Source organism: Lactuca virosa, chromosome 4 (genome assembly GCF_052849685.1).
Source record: "Lactuca virosa cultivar CGN04683 chromosome 4, Lactuca_virosa_CGN04683_v6, whole genome shotgun sequence".
In the NCBI taxonomy this organism is placed as follows: Eukaryota; Viridiplantae; Streptophyta; class Magnoliopsida; order Asterales; family Asteraceae; genus Lactuca; species Lactuca virosa.
This window is the reverse complement of record NC_136429.1, coordinates 177,659,253-177,673,799: the sequence shown is the minus strand read 5'-3', so window position 1 is coordinate 177,673,799 and position 14,547 is coordinate 177,659,253. Positions and strand designations below refer to the sequence as shown.

Sequence of the window (14,547 nt, the reverse complement as noted above, 5' to 3'; positions counted from 1 at the left end):
ATCAAGACAAACACTTCACACAATTGACCTAAGTTGGTCTTTGTCTTATCCAAAACAACACAACTTACCAATTTCAAATGTACAAGAGTATGACACTTTTACTCTTACATTTGACAAGTGTTATAAACCTTTCTTTAAGATATGTCACTCAACTTATAGTCTTGGAGTATGACTCTAAGACTTGTTTTGAAACGAAGTATGACTCATCTTCTTGATTTAACCATTTCAACAATTCATGACTCCTCTTCTTAGCCATAAGAATGCACTAAGATTTCCTTAGAGGACTAATTGTGATATGATTTCTAAATCATTAAGATGATCATAAAACATGATACTAAAGTACTCTCCCATCTTTTCAGATTTGAGAAACTTTTATCTTTCTGCCTGATTTGATTCTTCTCATTCGTTCTGCCATACATCAAAACTTTTCCAATGTTTCAGAATTATACTTAAACTTGTAAGTATAATCATATTTACTAAACTTTAGTAAATCATGACGAATAGTCTTATCGATCTTTTGTGGTGGACTTGACCACTGCACACGAATGTGAACTCGATCCCTTAGTCCTTCACTTGACTCACATATACATGTGAACAAGGTATTAGTCTTAATTTTCCAAAGATGAAAATTCTCATTCACCATACTATACAACTTGCATGATATCCAAGTTTCTATCCAACTGAAACCTTGGGTGATGAGAATATTTCCTTATTTGGTAAATTATGACACTACCACAAATGAAAGAATCAAGTCCATTTTTCCAATATTGCTATCAATGGAATCATATAAACAACCATTTTTCACAAATGCCACTGTAAGGAAATTTAAAATAAATATAAAATTAAAACCTTTTTATTTTATTTCAAAACTTTGCGGAAAAAACTTATCCTTATAGTGCAAATGCATATGAAAAACTTGTTGTTATCTATTCCTAAGCAATATATCATAACTCCTAAGCAACAGCTCAAAAATTCTAATCACCGAACCATGCGATCGAAATCCATCTTCGCGATCAGAATCAGCATATACTTCCTTTAAGTTCCTTCACTTTTATTTGATTCTTAAAACAACAACATGTGACCCAGTCACATCATGTAATGAGAATCTCATAATAGAAACTTAACAGAGTTAGATAGTGGACTTCACCTGAAGTAGAATCAAACATCTTGACTTGATCAACCCTATGATCCTTCAGGTAAATAGGCAGTTTTGTAAACAATGCCCCTTCCTTTGGCAATATAAACATATGGACTCTATGGAAATGTTACACGGGACTATCACAGACTTAGACTTTCTCTTTACCATTTGGCCAACCGAGTTGACTATGGCCGATCCCTTTCCATTGGGAAGAGAAAACTTTTTCTGGATATCCAATGTTACCATTGTCAATGTCCATTTAAGGTTTGGGAAGTTGATCTTCTTAATCAAACTTGCTTTACTAGTCCTCCAAATCATTGCTGATTCAGCAGCACCAAGCAAATAGATAAGATCATTTAAGGGTCATGTCATAGTCTGTTTCATAGTAGTCCCAAAGGAACTCACCATGTGACTTAGAAAGTGATTGAACATCCAACTTTCTTAAGACTTTGACACCCAACTCTCCCGGCTTGTCAATATGTGACTTCATCTCGAAGATGTGAGCACACATAGACTTTGCTTGCCAATAGGGCTTGAGTGACCTTGAACTTGTGGGTTAGGGAGAATAATTGGAGGAGGTCGAGGAAGTGAAGTTCCAAGAGATTTGGGAAGATCATAGATGTCTGAACTAGACATCTTTTGGGAGATATTCAAGATAGTTGATTTAAAGTCCTTAATATAACACCCAATATGAAATATTAAGGCTAGGACCCAACACAATATTTTATAACTTGGAAGAGGGATGCCGTAATCCAAGCTATAGAATATTTGAAGGTAGGCGAATGACGATTCACCAATTTCCACCATAAAAACGAAATAAATTATTAGGTTTTTAATTGGATTTGAAACTCCTATATCTTTTGAGATTCATTGAACTGTTCAATGGCATGTTTCAATCTCGAGTGTGCCCTTCAGGTTTTGTGACTGGGATGCCGAGGATCACAAAACAAGGTGTGAAGTAACCATGCAAATTACTTGGTACTCTTAAATGTTTATCTCCCAACCGATGTGCCGGTTAACCACACACGCTCCACCGGCCTATGATAAACTTTAAGAAACCCTTTTCCTACCTTGTTAAATCAAGCTAGTGTGTCGGTTAACCACACACGCTCCACTAACCGACTTAAGAAAAGTGCAAAGTGTAATTTCATGGGTTAGCATCTTATTCACATTTTCCTAAGTAACTAAGATTGGGAATTTATAAGTGTTTAGTTACTTAGTATTTATTATTAATACTTATTATTAAGGGAGAATTATAGTCCTTGTCCTACCCGTTCGGCTAATGACCCTCCACCAGTCAAGGAAGCGGTGGGTGAGAGTGGACACCCCTTAAACTGCCATTTTATAGGCAGTAACCTTATACCCCCTTATAGACTGGCTTCGTGAATGAGGCCTACTAACGGTAAGACTGACTTGCTCTTATACATATATATATTATTAACTTATAATATTTTAAAGTATAAGGGTTGAATTTTAACTTTTAAAATTCTAAGGGCTTAGCTTGGAATTAAAGTATTCAAAAGGGAAAACTTGAGGGCAAGTTTTGAAACTATTCAAAACTATTCAATTTCATAACTTATGTGTTTAAAGTAGTTTTAATACAAAAAACTCTTCAAGTTCCATAACTTGAGGACAAGTTATGGAAGACTTTAAACCATTAAAAGAATGTGACTCTTCCTTATTCATAACTTATGGAAAACTTTATGAGTTTTATGAATCTTAAATGTGACTTTTCATATAACTTGAGGACAAGTTACAAAAACACATTTTAGAACCAACTCTTAGATTAATTTGGATTGAAAACAATAATTTCGCATAACTCTTCTATTAATCTAAGCAACTCATAAGAACAAGATAATTTAATCAAACTTTTTCATGTAATTAGCCTAACCATAAAACTAATACAAAACATGAATCTATTGACAATTATCTTTGAAATTGGATTAGCATGAACATTACCACATCAAATACAGGTTTATAAGTTGAAAAACAGCTTAGGGTAATGTTCCTAGTCCAATTCCAGCCAAAACAGTCGAAGATATGCTGTCTGGGGGTCCAACTCGACGAGTGCATGAACCAAATCGGCGAGTTGGATGAGTTTTTCCTTGGACTCGGCGAGTCCCTTTATGGACTCGGCGAGTCTGCTGTTCAGACAGCAAAAAACTTCGAATTTTCAACAATTTTAGCAAGTATAACAAGAAAACAAGCCTAGGCTCTGATACTACTGAAGGGTTTTGAGCATTCTAACACTCCTAAGTGTACATGCAACCCTAAATACCTTGGATCTATGTTTTCTCTATTATACATGCAAATATGAATATTCCAAGGTATTACCCTAACTAGCATACAAAACATTGATACTTGGGTAATAAACTAGATATAAATACATACCTTGTTGATGTAGCTTGACTCCATGTAGCTCGAGAGCCTAGTGCCCTAAGTGTGACACCTCAAATGGTTCACACAACATCACCAACACATGGAATAACCATGAGAAGAAGACACTCATGCTCAAATCGGCTAGCCCTCATATATGTATGACTAGTGCCAATTTCTTGAGCTAAAGGGGTCCTTATATAGTGTGAACATTAGGGTTACACCATGTAACCCATGACTTTACCCATTCCTTATGCTCCATGGGTTTTAACCTCCATGGAGTATCCATGGATCACCACATGGGTTAAATCCAACATAAGGAATCATGGATCATAAGCCCACATATATAAGAATGAATGATTTACACAATCAATCCCCATATATTTAATTAGTCTCCTTTTGATCACTAAATTAAGTCCAAATTAACTCTTGATCAATACTAATTAAATAACATGATTTCATATTAATATATTAGAACTTATATTATATTAATATATCACAAAATGTATTCTCCTCACAAACGGTCTATCCAAATGTTTCGATGCCATGCAACCCAAATGGAAGTCGAGTCGGGTCAAGTACATACCAATTATAGTTATGGACTTAGACACTAATCCAACAGGTTGGTCACAGGGTCATAGGGAGGACTGAGGTGGTCCTCCAGACTATAGAGTTCATCCAGCAGATCAGGCAGAGATTGCAGACATCTCAGAGTCGGCATAAGAGCTATGCCAACCGGCGTCAATCAGAGTTGGAGTTCCAGGTCGGTGATATGGTACTACTGAAGGTCTCACCCTGGAAGGGTGTGATATGCTTTAAGAAGAGGGGAAAATTGGGTCCCCGGTATATTGGACCATTCCTTGTGATCGCCAGGGTAGGCAGGGTAGCCTACCGGTTGGACTTGTCGAGTGAGATCAGTTAGATCCACAACACTTTCCATGTTTCGTAGTTGCGGAAGTGCGTGTTGGACGATGAGATAGTGGTCCCTTTGGATGATATTCAGGTCGATGAGCGCCTGAATTATATAGAGAGGCCGGTAGCGATAGTGGAGAGAAAGATGAAGGTCCTACGCAACAAGAAGATACCTTTGGTAAAGGTTCAGTGGCAACATCAGAGAGGCTCCGAGTGGACCTGGGAGCCGGAGGCGGAGATGCGGGAGCTTATCCTGAATTCATTGCAGCATCAGACTTCGAGGATGAAGTCTAGTTCAAGTGGGGAAGAATTGTAACATCCTGATGATAAGGTATTTTCAATTTTAACCCTATGTATGAAGGAATATTGCATTTTGACCCTTGAGCTTGAGAAAGATTTCAAGAATGGCCTATAGTGGCATTTTGGTATTTTTGGCCAAAGCATTAGTACACTGGGCGTACGTTGTGTACGTTGAGCGTACATGGGCAGACCTTAGTACGCTAAGCGCACACCGCGTACGCAGGGCATACGTAAAGGATCCTCAAATCCAAATTTTTAGGGCTTGGTCCATATATAAGCATCATTATCACCTTATTTCTCATTCCCTCATCCGCCTCCACTTGAGAAAACGTCCCTCTAGCTAACCCTAAGTGAGAAGAGTGCATCTTGAGCTCATATTTGTGTTTTGGTGATGTTCTTGAAGAAGAAGAAGAAGAAGAAGAAGAAGAAGAAGAAGAAGAAGAAGAAGAAGAAGAAGAAGAAGAAGAAGAAGAAGAAGAAGAAGAAGGTGGTGGTGGTGGGAAGACCTTGGTGCTTGGAAGCAACTTAGATCTGGGATTCTCTCCTTGCTAGCAACCTCTACGAGGTAAAAAGCTCCTTGATTGATCACCTTATCTTGTAGATCTAGACATTTCTTCATTTAGGGCATTTTTGGTCCCCAACTATGCTTATTCTTGAGCATGGCATGCTCTTAATCGAATAAGTCGTCCTTTTCAGACCTAATGAGGAGTCTTGAGTCATAAAAATGTGGTCTTGATGCTTAGTTTTCCCCCATGCATGCTCTATAAGATCTTAAGGTGTTAAGAAGTTGGAATTTTGTGTATTAAGCACTTATTAGGCATGCAAAGTCATAAAGTTGGAAACTTTATGACTCTTAGTGATATTTTGGCCTTGGATCTGAAATTAGGACGTACGAGGTTAATGCGTTAAGCTCTTATTGAGGAAAATGGGATACTGTGCGTACGTCATGCGTAACCTAGCATACGTCGCGCGTAAGAATTCAAACGCCCGACTCTGGTCAAAGCCAGAGTACGCCCAGCGTAACAGCTAAGTACGTTCCGCGTACTCAGCTGAGTGGACTGAGTTGACCCATTTACCTTGACCGTTGACTTTGACTTTGACTTTGACCAGGGTTGACCAAGTTTGATGTAAGGGTGTTTTGGGTATTTTGAGCTATAGTTAAGCCTTGGTCTCTATCTGTTAAATAGGTGACTTGTAGTGTCGGTATTCGGAGCAGTGTATTGATCAGTTATTGTCAGACTGTGAGGTGAGTTTGTTCTCACTGTACCGTAAGTGGAAGGAACCAATGTCAGCCTACTAGATTATTTATCATGGTTAGGGTAGTATTATGCTAGTTTGTGGCTGATTAGTATATCTGCATGATTATTTGTATTTGCTAGTTCTGTTATTATGTTTATCTGTTACATATGTCGAAATATTGGGTTGGGTTGAGCTTTTACAGCTTTTTGTTGTAGGCAACAAACTCGTGAGCATTCCAGATATGAGTTGAGGGCCCGAATGGCATGTCAGACTCATACTGAGGGCTCGGGAGCATTCCAGATATGAGATGAGGGCCCGAATGGCATGTCAGACTCATATTGAGGGCTCGGGGGTAATCCATTATTTCTAGTTGTGGACCCGGTATATGTTGTTATATGTGTGTGTACTGGTACTTTGGGGGAACTCACTAAGCTTTGGCTTACGGTTTTTAGTTTATCGTTTCAGGTACTTCAGAGGATCGTGGAAATGCAAAGACGTGATCGTACATAGCTTCCTATTTATATCACTGGATCTTGGGGAAAACTGTGAATTGAAATAACACTTTTGAAACCATGACTATTTTTGTAAACAGTGATGATGAATGGTTGATTTTGAAAATTTTAAATTATTGTGATTTTTGGAGTGTTACAATAATAACGGGTTTTCATAGGTTATACTCACCACAATTGAACGACAACATAACTTATTTTCAATTACACGACCTTTCCTCTCATGTTCTTCAAAAAAAGAACCCGACATAAAATGTCTATAATGACAGACTTTTTACGTGGATATAACTCAGTTTTGTAGCCCAGTTTTGTACTAGTGCATCTTTTATAAAAGTTATGTTTAGTTTTTAAAAAACCAAAATCTTTTTAGTCTAAAAGGATATATACATGACTTTATATATCATATCATATGGTATATTTTGATATTTAACATTGAAAATTATTCTTTCATAAAAATCTTAATTTTCAATTAAAATTGCAAGAGTTATTAATATTTATCAAGAATCAAATTCTTATAAATAATCAATTTATGTCTACTTGTTATTGGTATGACCTCATATAATCATATGTTATTAATAATATCTTTCTAAAATGATTCTTGAGCATATAGATCATTCACCATACCCTCCTCATTTTCAACTCTCACCAATCCTCATTTTCAACTCTCACCAATCTCACAACTTTTGATTTATCTTCAAATTTCTTCTCTAGCTCGATCCCTGTGAACTTTAGTTCATTTTCCCATTTGCATTTCTTAAATCTTTCCAACAACAGTCTTACTTCTTTTCTTCATATATATATATATATATATATATATATATATATATATATATATATATATATATATATATATATATATATATAATAAAAAAATAAAAATAAAAAAAGGGAAAGAAACAGATTTCTTTTCAAGTTGGACGAGGATTAAAATCAACAAAATTCTAAATTTAGACTGCTAGTGTAGTCCAATTTTTTTTGGATTAAAACCACCAAAAAAATAAAAATAAAAATTATGGCACCAAATTTGAAGGTTTCTCCTTTTTTTAATTACCATGACTATCCCTTTATTTAGCTATCATACTTGTGTTTTTGTTATAACGTAAACATTGTTGTTACTAAAATGCATAAAAATGCCAAAGTATACTGAAACCGACCTACAAATAGGATCACTAAAATTACCAACCCTAGCATATAATCATTAGAATCACCAACCCTAACATTACTCATCCACCCAATCTTAATAATAATGCTTATTTAATGTATTGTTAAATAAATGAAATGAAACTTATGGGACCATTTGCTTCATTGATGTTCGTACATGATACTTAATCCTTACGATATGTTTTTTTCCTTATTTAGTTTAATTTCATCCGTTACGAATACTCTTGAATTGAGGTTGGCCTTGATTGAATATAACACATCTTCTATTGCATCATATACAAGTTGGTATATTGTGACGAGACACCAAACACGACAAATTTTACAGGTTTTTAGACGATCACTAGTTATTTTCAAGTGTCTAAAAAAAATAGAAAAAATAGTGACTTGTTAAAAACACAACTTAATTATGGAATGTTTTTACATCTCTCAATCCAAATCTTGATTGTTTGATGGTGTCAAAAATCAAAATGGATGCTTGTGAGTTTTGTCCGGTCGTATTAATTAGGTCGAATCAATTTTTTTTTTGTTTTAAAAATATTTACATTTATTTCATAAACAAGTATTGTGAAAAATCTGGTCACGGAAACTATATATTATTATTATTATCATTATATAGTTATTTTGAATTAAGCAATTTTAGGAAGCTTATGCATTGAATATACAGGTTATTTTTAGCATGCTCAACCTATATGAATCATTTCGTTATTAGGTAATATATTTTGGGTTACCTCATTAGACTAGTTAGGGCTAATAGCTTAATATATAACTCGAATCGATTTATTTATAAATAATTAGATTGAGATTATTTAATTTGTTTCTAGTGAATGATACTATTAATTAAGCCCAACTTGGTGTGCCAAGGAAACATACTCTTTTTTAATATCAAGCTTTTGCTCTAAATAAAGTTTGGATTGCAGCTAGATTTAAACTTGACTCAATAATTTTAGGTTAAATCAAACTTGATTTGCGATTGGTTGAATAGCTCATATGTCTCGATTCTCAAAAGCATGACCACAAACTTCCATCCCTAGTACTGAATTATAAAAGGGTTTTTGACACTGTAGCACATCAATGTTTGGTCAATTTGCACATTTAGTCACTAAAGTTTTTTTTTGTGCTCAATTGATCCTAAATGTTAGTAAATACCAGCTAATTAAAAGAATGGGAGAAAATGTTACCGGTTTAAGGGTCACTGCTGACGTGTATTGGTTTATGTGGACAACCATTTGACCATGTCATCTTTAACGTGGAAACCTTCCTTAATTGAACCTTATATTGAACCATCGACGATACATTGTTACCCCAAATTAGGTCAGTGCCTCCCTCCCGATACTCTACACTCAATCGATATAACCAGAGCAATGTCTGCCTCCTCCAGTCGATCGATCAACCTCTTGCATGTTGGAAACCTTCGTGATGATGACCCTTGTCCACCTTGCGATTGTCAAGACGCAATAAGTGTGGAAAGGATTGCATGGGCCGACGATAATGTAGCTCGCAAGTTTTGGAACTGCAAAAACTCTTTGGTGAGTATTCATTTTGTTTACTAACACCGTATTTGTTATTTTGAGCTGGGAATGTACACATTTTCATTAATTGCAACCCTAACCCTAACTCTGGTTTTCCCTTTTAATCAGTCAGCTGAAGGTCCAAAATGCAAGTTTTTTATGTGGAAAGACAAAGAAATGGAGGAGGGTTACTACAAAGAACAGGTTCGCAAGATGAGGTTTGAGCTGAAAAGGAAAGAAGACTTTAGTGAAGTTTCGAAGGTTCAAAAGAAGTTGGTTAAGCTGCAGTAAGCTATGGAAGCGGATAAGCAAGTGTTTGAGACACAGTTGACGGAGTTGATGAAGCAAAACAGACTGCTGAAGTGTGTGACCTTTGTTATGGTCATTGTAGTCATTGTCATACAGTTGAAATGGCCTTGAAAAGTGCAGCTGATCAAATAGGTATTTATGGTTGATGGTATATAATTCCAACCAGTTTTTTGGAAATTGTATGGGTGGATGTTAAAAGTTGTTTGCTTTTGTGGGAAGTGTATGGGTGTATGGGTACATGGTCATGGTTAGATCCTAGTTGTAATGTATAGTCAGGTTTTTGGTTTAATGCTTGTTTGATCAGTGTGTGTATGGGATGGTAGATGTAATGGAATGTAGATGTAATGGGATGGCAGTACATGGGAACAATTATAATGACTTTTTGTAGATTCAATGAATGATATGAAAGATCCTAGTTGTTATATACCTTGCTAAATTATATAATATGCATGTGTTCCTTTTAAAAATTAAAGTGTGGGTACCACATTGTCGGCCATAAGGACCTCACTTGGTCCATTTAAAAGTGCATTTTGTTTAGAGTTCTGTGCAGGGGTATATATGGAAAAGTAAGGGCTAGTAAGGGCATATGGACCACTGACCAAACGTGGTATAGAAGGACATAATCGATAACAATTTAAAATTATCTATATATGCAAATATATTCTCTTGCCATGAAGTTTAACCAGACAAGTCATTGCCATGCATGCAACTTCAAATTAACACAACAAAAAGCTCAAAATAACAACCAACTTAATTAACACAAAATACACATCACATAAACCAACATAGTTTCATACAAACAAACATAGTTGACAGCAGTTTCATAAAAATAGCAACAGTACACCAAAACACATCATGCCACACTACATACCATGTTCATATCACATAAACCAACACTTAAACTTATTCTAGAGCAACAGGTTTAGCTTATGAATTCCCAGGTGCATCTGCACCACCAACTTTCTTGCCCAACTTCAACTTGATAATCCTTTCAGATTTCTTCCTCCTGATTTTCTTCAAAAGGGTTGCGACTGGTGTTTCTCTAGCCTCCTGTTATTGCACATGAACTTGACTGGGTTCTCCATTTCCTGATGCATCAAACTCCAAAGGAGTGAGTTCCACCTCATTATAGTGTTGTTGCACATGCACCTCATTGACTGCTTCTCCACCATCATTTTAGATCCTTCATCATCATTTACTACTTGATCACCCTCATTCACTTCATCACCTTCATTCATTGCATTACCTTGATTACCTTCATCACCCTCATTGACTGCTTGAGCACCACCCTGATTGACCAATATGAAACATTATTAGAAATTAAGAAAGAAATTGTAAAGATTAACCATTTAAATACTTATTTACATGTTTTGTTTTTCTTCTAGCTTTGATTTTGGGAGGCCTTGTTAGAGTACAAGCTCTTTTGTTGTATCCTTCAATCTTACAAAGGCTACATGTTTGTTTTTTCCCAACCTTGGATACCTTCACCTGCTCCTTACCTTTGTTTTGTGTTTGGGTAGTTTTTATTTTATTTTTTACTTGACTGGTTTGGGTTTTCTATTGCATCCATTTTCCTTTTAGTTGCAGGTCTCCCAGACATAGTTCTACGAACAGGAGGTAAAGGTGGGGTATAATCAGTTGCAGGCCACAAATTACTTCCATTCATAGGTGCTAACCTAAACTTGTATGGCTTCATGTAAGTGATGCTACTAAACATTTTGTCCATATATGACTCTGCATCCCTATTCATATAACTAATAGTTGCAACAGAATGGACACAACTCATTCCATTAAGCTGCCAAAGCCTGCATGAGCAAGTTCTTTCTTCAAGATCCACCTCATAAGCATCTGTAGTTCCTCTTACTTCAAACTGATTTAGTCCACTAGTAAGACTTGGTAATGTCTTATAGATTTCTTAATCTCATTCACTATTTCTCTAATTGTTGGACAAATTTGGTTGCCCCATCCTAGACCCTTGCATTTCTTCTTGAACACCCTCTCCATCATATACATCCTCAACTCATCTAGCATGGTGATAATTGGCTTCTTCCTAGCATCAACAATCACAACATTAAAACTTTCTGACATTCCATTCTCCACAACATCACAACATCTTCCTAGTTGGAAGTAGGCCCTTGAACATGTTTTGGGGTCTTTGTCCATCAGATACTGATGAGCACTTGGGTCTAGCACTTCAAGCTCTTTCATGGCAACCTTAAAATCTACCTCTGTTGTTGCTTAAATGCCTTCCAGAATATGCTTTCATATTGAGCACTTGGAAGGAGTTCTTTCACATCCTCAATCAAACCCTGTTAACAAATAGAAAATATAGTGAATAACGATGCAAATAGACAGGTAAATTAATTACAAACAATTAAATTACCTTGTGTTGATCCGATATTACACTGTATCCATAGCCTAAGTTAAGTCCCAAGTCATCAATAAGTAAATCCAAAAACCATCTCCAATTTTCCTTATTCTCCACACATACTACTACCCATGCAATAGGATAAATCTCATTGTTTGCATCCCTTCCAACAGCACATAATAACTCCCCTTTGCATATCCCTTTAAGGAAATAACCATCTAAACCTATTATCTTCTTGCATCCCTCCTTCCACCCCTTCTTCAATGCATCAAAGCAAACATAGAACTTACTACAGTAGTTCTTCCCATCTGGCATATGATTTACATCAAGCTTCACAATGCTACCTGAATTTGATCTCATAATCTCTTATGCATATGATCATAACTTTGCATAATGTTCAACTAGGGTACCATTTATTAGTTGGAGTGCATATTTCTTAGCTCTCCTGTATTGACCAACACTAACATGAATACCAAACTTCTATGGCACAACTTTTCTTAGCTTTCTAACACTCATCTTTTGTCTAAGTAAGAACTCTCTTGTATAATGACTCCCTATCCAAGCATAAGTGACCATGGACCCTAACTTGTAGTTCCTTGCACATTTATGGACTGGCTTTAAACACTTAATTTGAAAGCTTGATTCATCACTCATCCAAGATGCCCACAAGCTGAATGTGCACTCACCCTTGCAACACTTAACCAACAATCTTTTCCTATCATTTTTCTCAAAGCAAAGTTGGTACCCATTTGCAATAGCATAGTTGCATAACATTGATTTTAATTGAGTCATGGAACTAACTCATTAAAAATGGAATGTTGTTGAGTTATATTGCCATCCTCTTCACGCCCATCATCATCATCTATGTTGTTATCATTTCCCTCTTCCTCTTCGACACATAATCTATTTAGAAATTCATCACCCTTTGTCTTATTCATAGTGACCATGTCCTCATTAAAGTCCACATCCACATCTGTTAGGTTATCAATTTCGTCCTCATTCTCACCACCATCAATGCATAAATCATCTACATCCTCCTCTTCTACGTCAGAACCAAACCAATCTTCTATTCCTTGACCATCATGGTCCACATACATACAAATTTTACCATCTGTCCCATATGCTTGAAAAATGAAACCACCATAGTCTTCATCATTAGCAATAGCCGTTATCCCAGATATTAAGGGCTTACCTGGTTCACAGTAGTATAACTTCTTTATACTTTCTTGCATGAACCGTTCGAGAAAGGTGATACATTCACCGTATGTCATTCCAGAAAAATCATGATCATTGAAAGTGAAATTGATACCATGGTTATATGAGAAAGGATTTCTAAGAAAAACACATTTGAAGTTCAGCTCCACTATAGGGTAGAGTCCATCGGGGTTTGGCGTCGAGCTAGACATTGTGGGTTGGTTGACTGCTCACTAACTTCGATCGGAGAAAACGACTTTGAACCCTATGTTAGTGCTTCGTAATCACTGGGAGATGAGAAAAAGGAAGAACGAAGAATGAGTGTAGTTGTGGCTAAATAAATGTGTTTATTTTGACTTCTAAATCTTATGTGGATATAATAAATGACATATATATAATGTAAACTTATTCCACGTAAGCAATACCATCGGTTGTTCCGTTTACCAGGTGCATAAGGGGGTAATTAGCCGGCATTTACTAATATTAAAGATCGATTGAGCACAAAAAAAAACTTTAGTGACTAAATGTGCAAATTGACCAAACATTGATGTGCTACAGTGTCAAAAACTCATTATCAAATTATATTGCAATTGATTTGTTTTGGAACATATGTCTATTTATGACTTTAGAAATCCGATAATTTGGTTTAATGTTGACCATAATTTTTGATTTCTATTCTAGTTGTCATGTCATGTGATAACCATCTAAATTTTTTTGTAACTTTGAATCTGTTTTTTTTTCTAATAGTGGCTAGGTAATATTGGCTCAAAGACTTCTAAATTAGCAAAACAAAACAAATAAGACAATAAAAATAAAGAAAAAAATTCTATTTGATTTTATATATTTTTATTTTTGTATTAATAATCAGATATAATACAAACACATATTTGATTGGAGCTAAATAATTATGGCAAATTAGTTTTTTTATATTAAGATAAACAAACAAATATTTATAAACTAACATTTACAAACAAAAATACCCTACACCCAAAAGCAAGAATCACTTGTGTTTGAAGAAATTTGAATTATTTGTTGAAGGAATGTACATATTTACACGAGGTGACAATATTTCAATGAGAAATTCTAACTTCTAAATGAAAATCTATACAACAAGTGATGTGGAGTTTTGCTCCATCATCAGAAAAGAAGACTAGATATTGTACTTTTATTTTTATTTCTTAAAAAGAATAAAATTCACAGACTTATAAATTGTAATCTAAATAGATGGCACTCCGCATGTAATTGCAGTTTCAAACTAAAATCAGAAAGGTATTAACGTCTTTTGCACAAAATTAAACAAAATATCACTATTAAAAATTGTATGGGTAAAGTACTCAAAGGAAAAATGAGTAAATATGATATACATAAACAACTATTTCTTTTTTCGGACAGTCTGACCATTTTACTTGATTTACTTCGCTCTATTTTCTTCTGAGATCACAACTTGTTCGAAATTCAGTTCATCAACGAAGACAATTTCGACAAGAACACCACACAAAATACAACAACAATCAAATTAGATCGGAAGATTAA

At 35.4% G+C, this 14,547-nt stretch overlaps 2 protein-coding genes across 2 annotated transcripts; both read right to left on the bottom strand.

The window, feature by feature from the left end:
• Positions 1–10,130: 10,130 nt before the first annotated feature.
• On the bottom strand, positions 10,131–11,660 carry LOC145105394 (uncharacterized). Its single transcript, XM_079042508.1, has 5 exons — positions 11,382–11,660; positions 10,992–11,322; positions 10,818–10,885; positions 10,602–10,741; positions 10,131–10,161 (listed from the first exon to the last, which is right to left on the bottom strand). Exons 1-5 carry the CDS (start codon positions 11,658–11,660, stop codon positions 10,131–10,133), a joined length of 849 nt encoding a protein of 282 aa, XP_078898634.1.
• Positions 10,226–13,030, bottom strand: LOC145168625 (uncharacterized). Its single transcript, XM_079087395.1, has 3 exons — positions 11,836–13,030; positions 10,818–11,761; positions 10,226–10,741 (listed from the first exon to the last, which is right to left on the bottom strand). The coding sequence occupies exons 1-2, from the start codon at positions 12,178–12,180 to the stop codon at positions 11,675–11,677; spliced, it is 432 nt and encodes a 143-aa protein (XP_078943521.1). The 5' UTR covers positions 12,181–13,030; the 3' UTR covers positions 10,226–10,741; positions 10,818–11,674.
• Between the last annotated feature and the right edge of the window lie 1,517 nt (positions 13,031–14,547).

What these genes read in the sequence shown, in the direction of transcription:
- LOC145105394 (XM_079042508.1), bottom strand. Translation starts at nt 11,660, where the DNA reads ATGAAAGAGCTTGAAGTGCTAGACCCAAGTGCTCATCAGTATCTGATG. An exon ending in CTAGAAGAAAAACAAAACAT is followed by an intron (nt 10,742 to 10,817) that starts GTAAATAAGTAT and finishes TTGGTCAATCAG; the next exon opens with GGTGGTGCTCAAGCAGTCAA. An exon ending in GTGGAGAAGCAGTCAATGAG is followed by an intron (nt 10,162 to 10,601) that starts GTGCATGTGCAA and finishes GTTAATTTGAAG; the next exon opens with TTGCATGCATGGCAATGACT.
- LOC145168625 (XM_079087395.1), bottom strand. Translation starts at nt 12,180, where the DNA reads ATGAGATCAAATTCAGGTAGCATTGTGAAGCTTGATGTAAATCATATG. An exon ending in TAATATCGGATCAACACAAG is followed by an intron (nt 11,762 to 11,835) that starts GTAATTTAATTG and finishes ATTTGTTAACAG; the next exon opens with GGTTTGATTGAGGATGTGAA.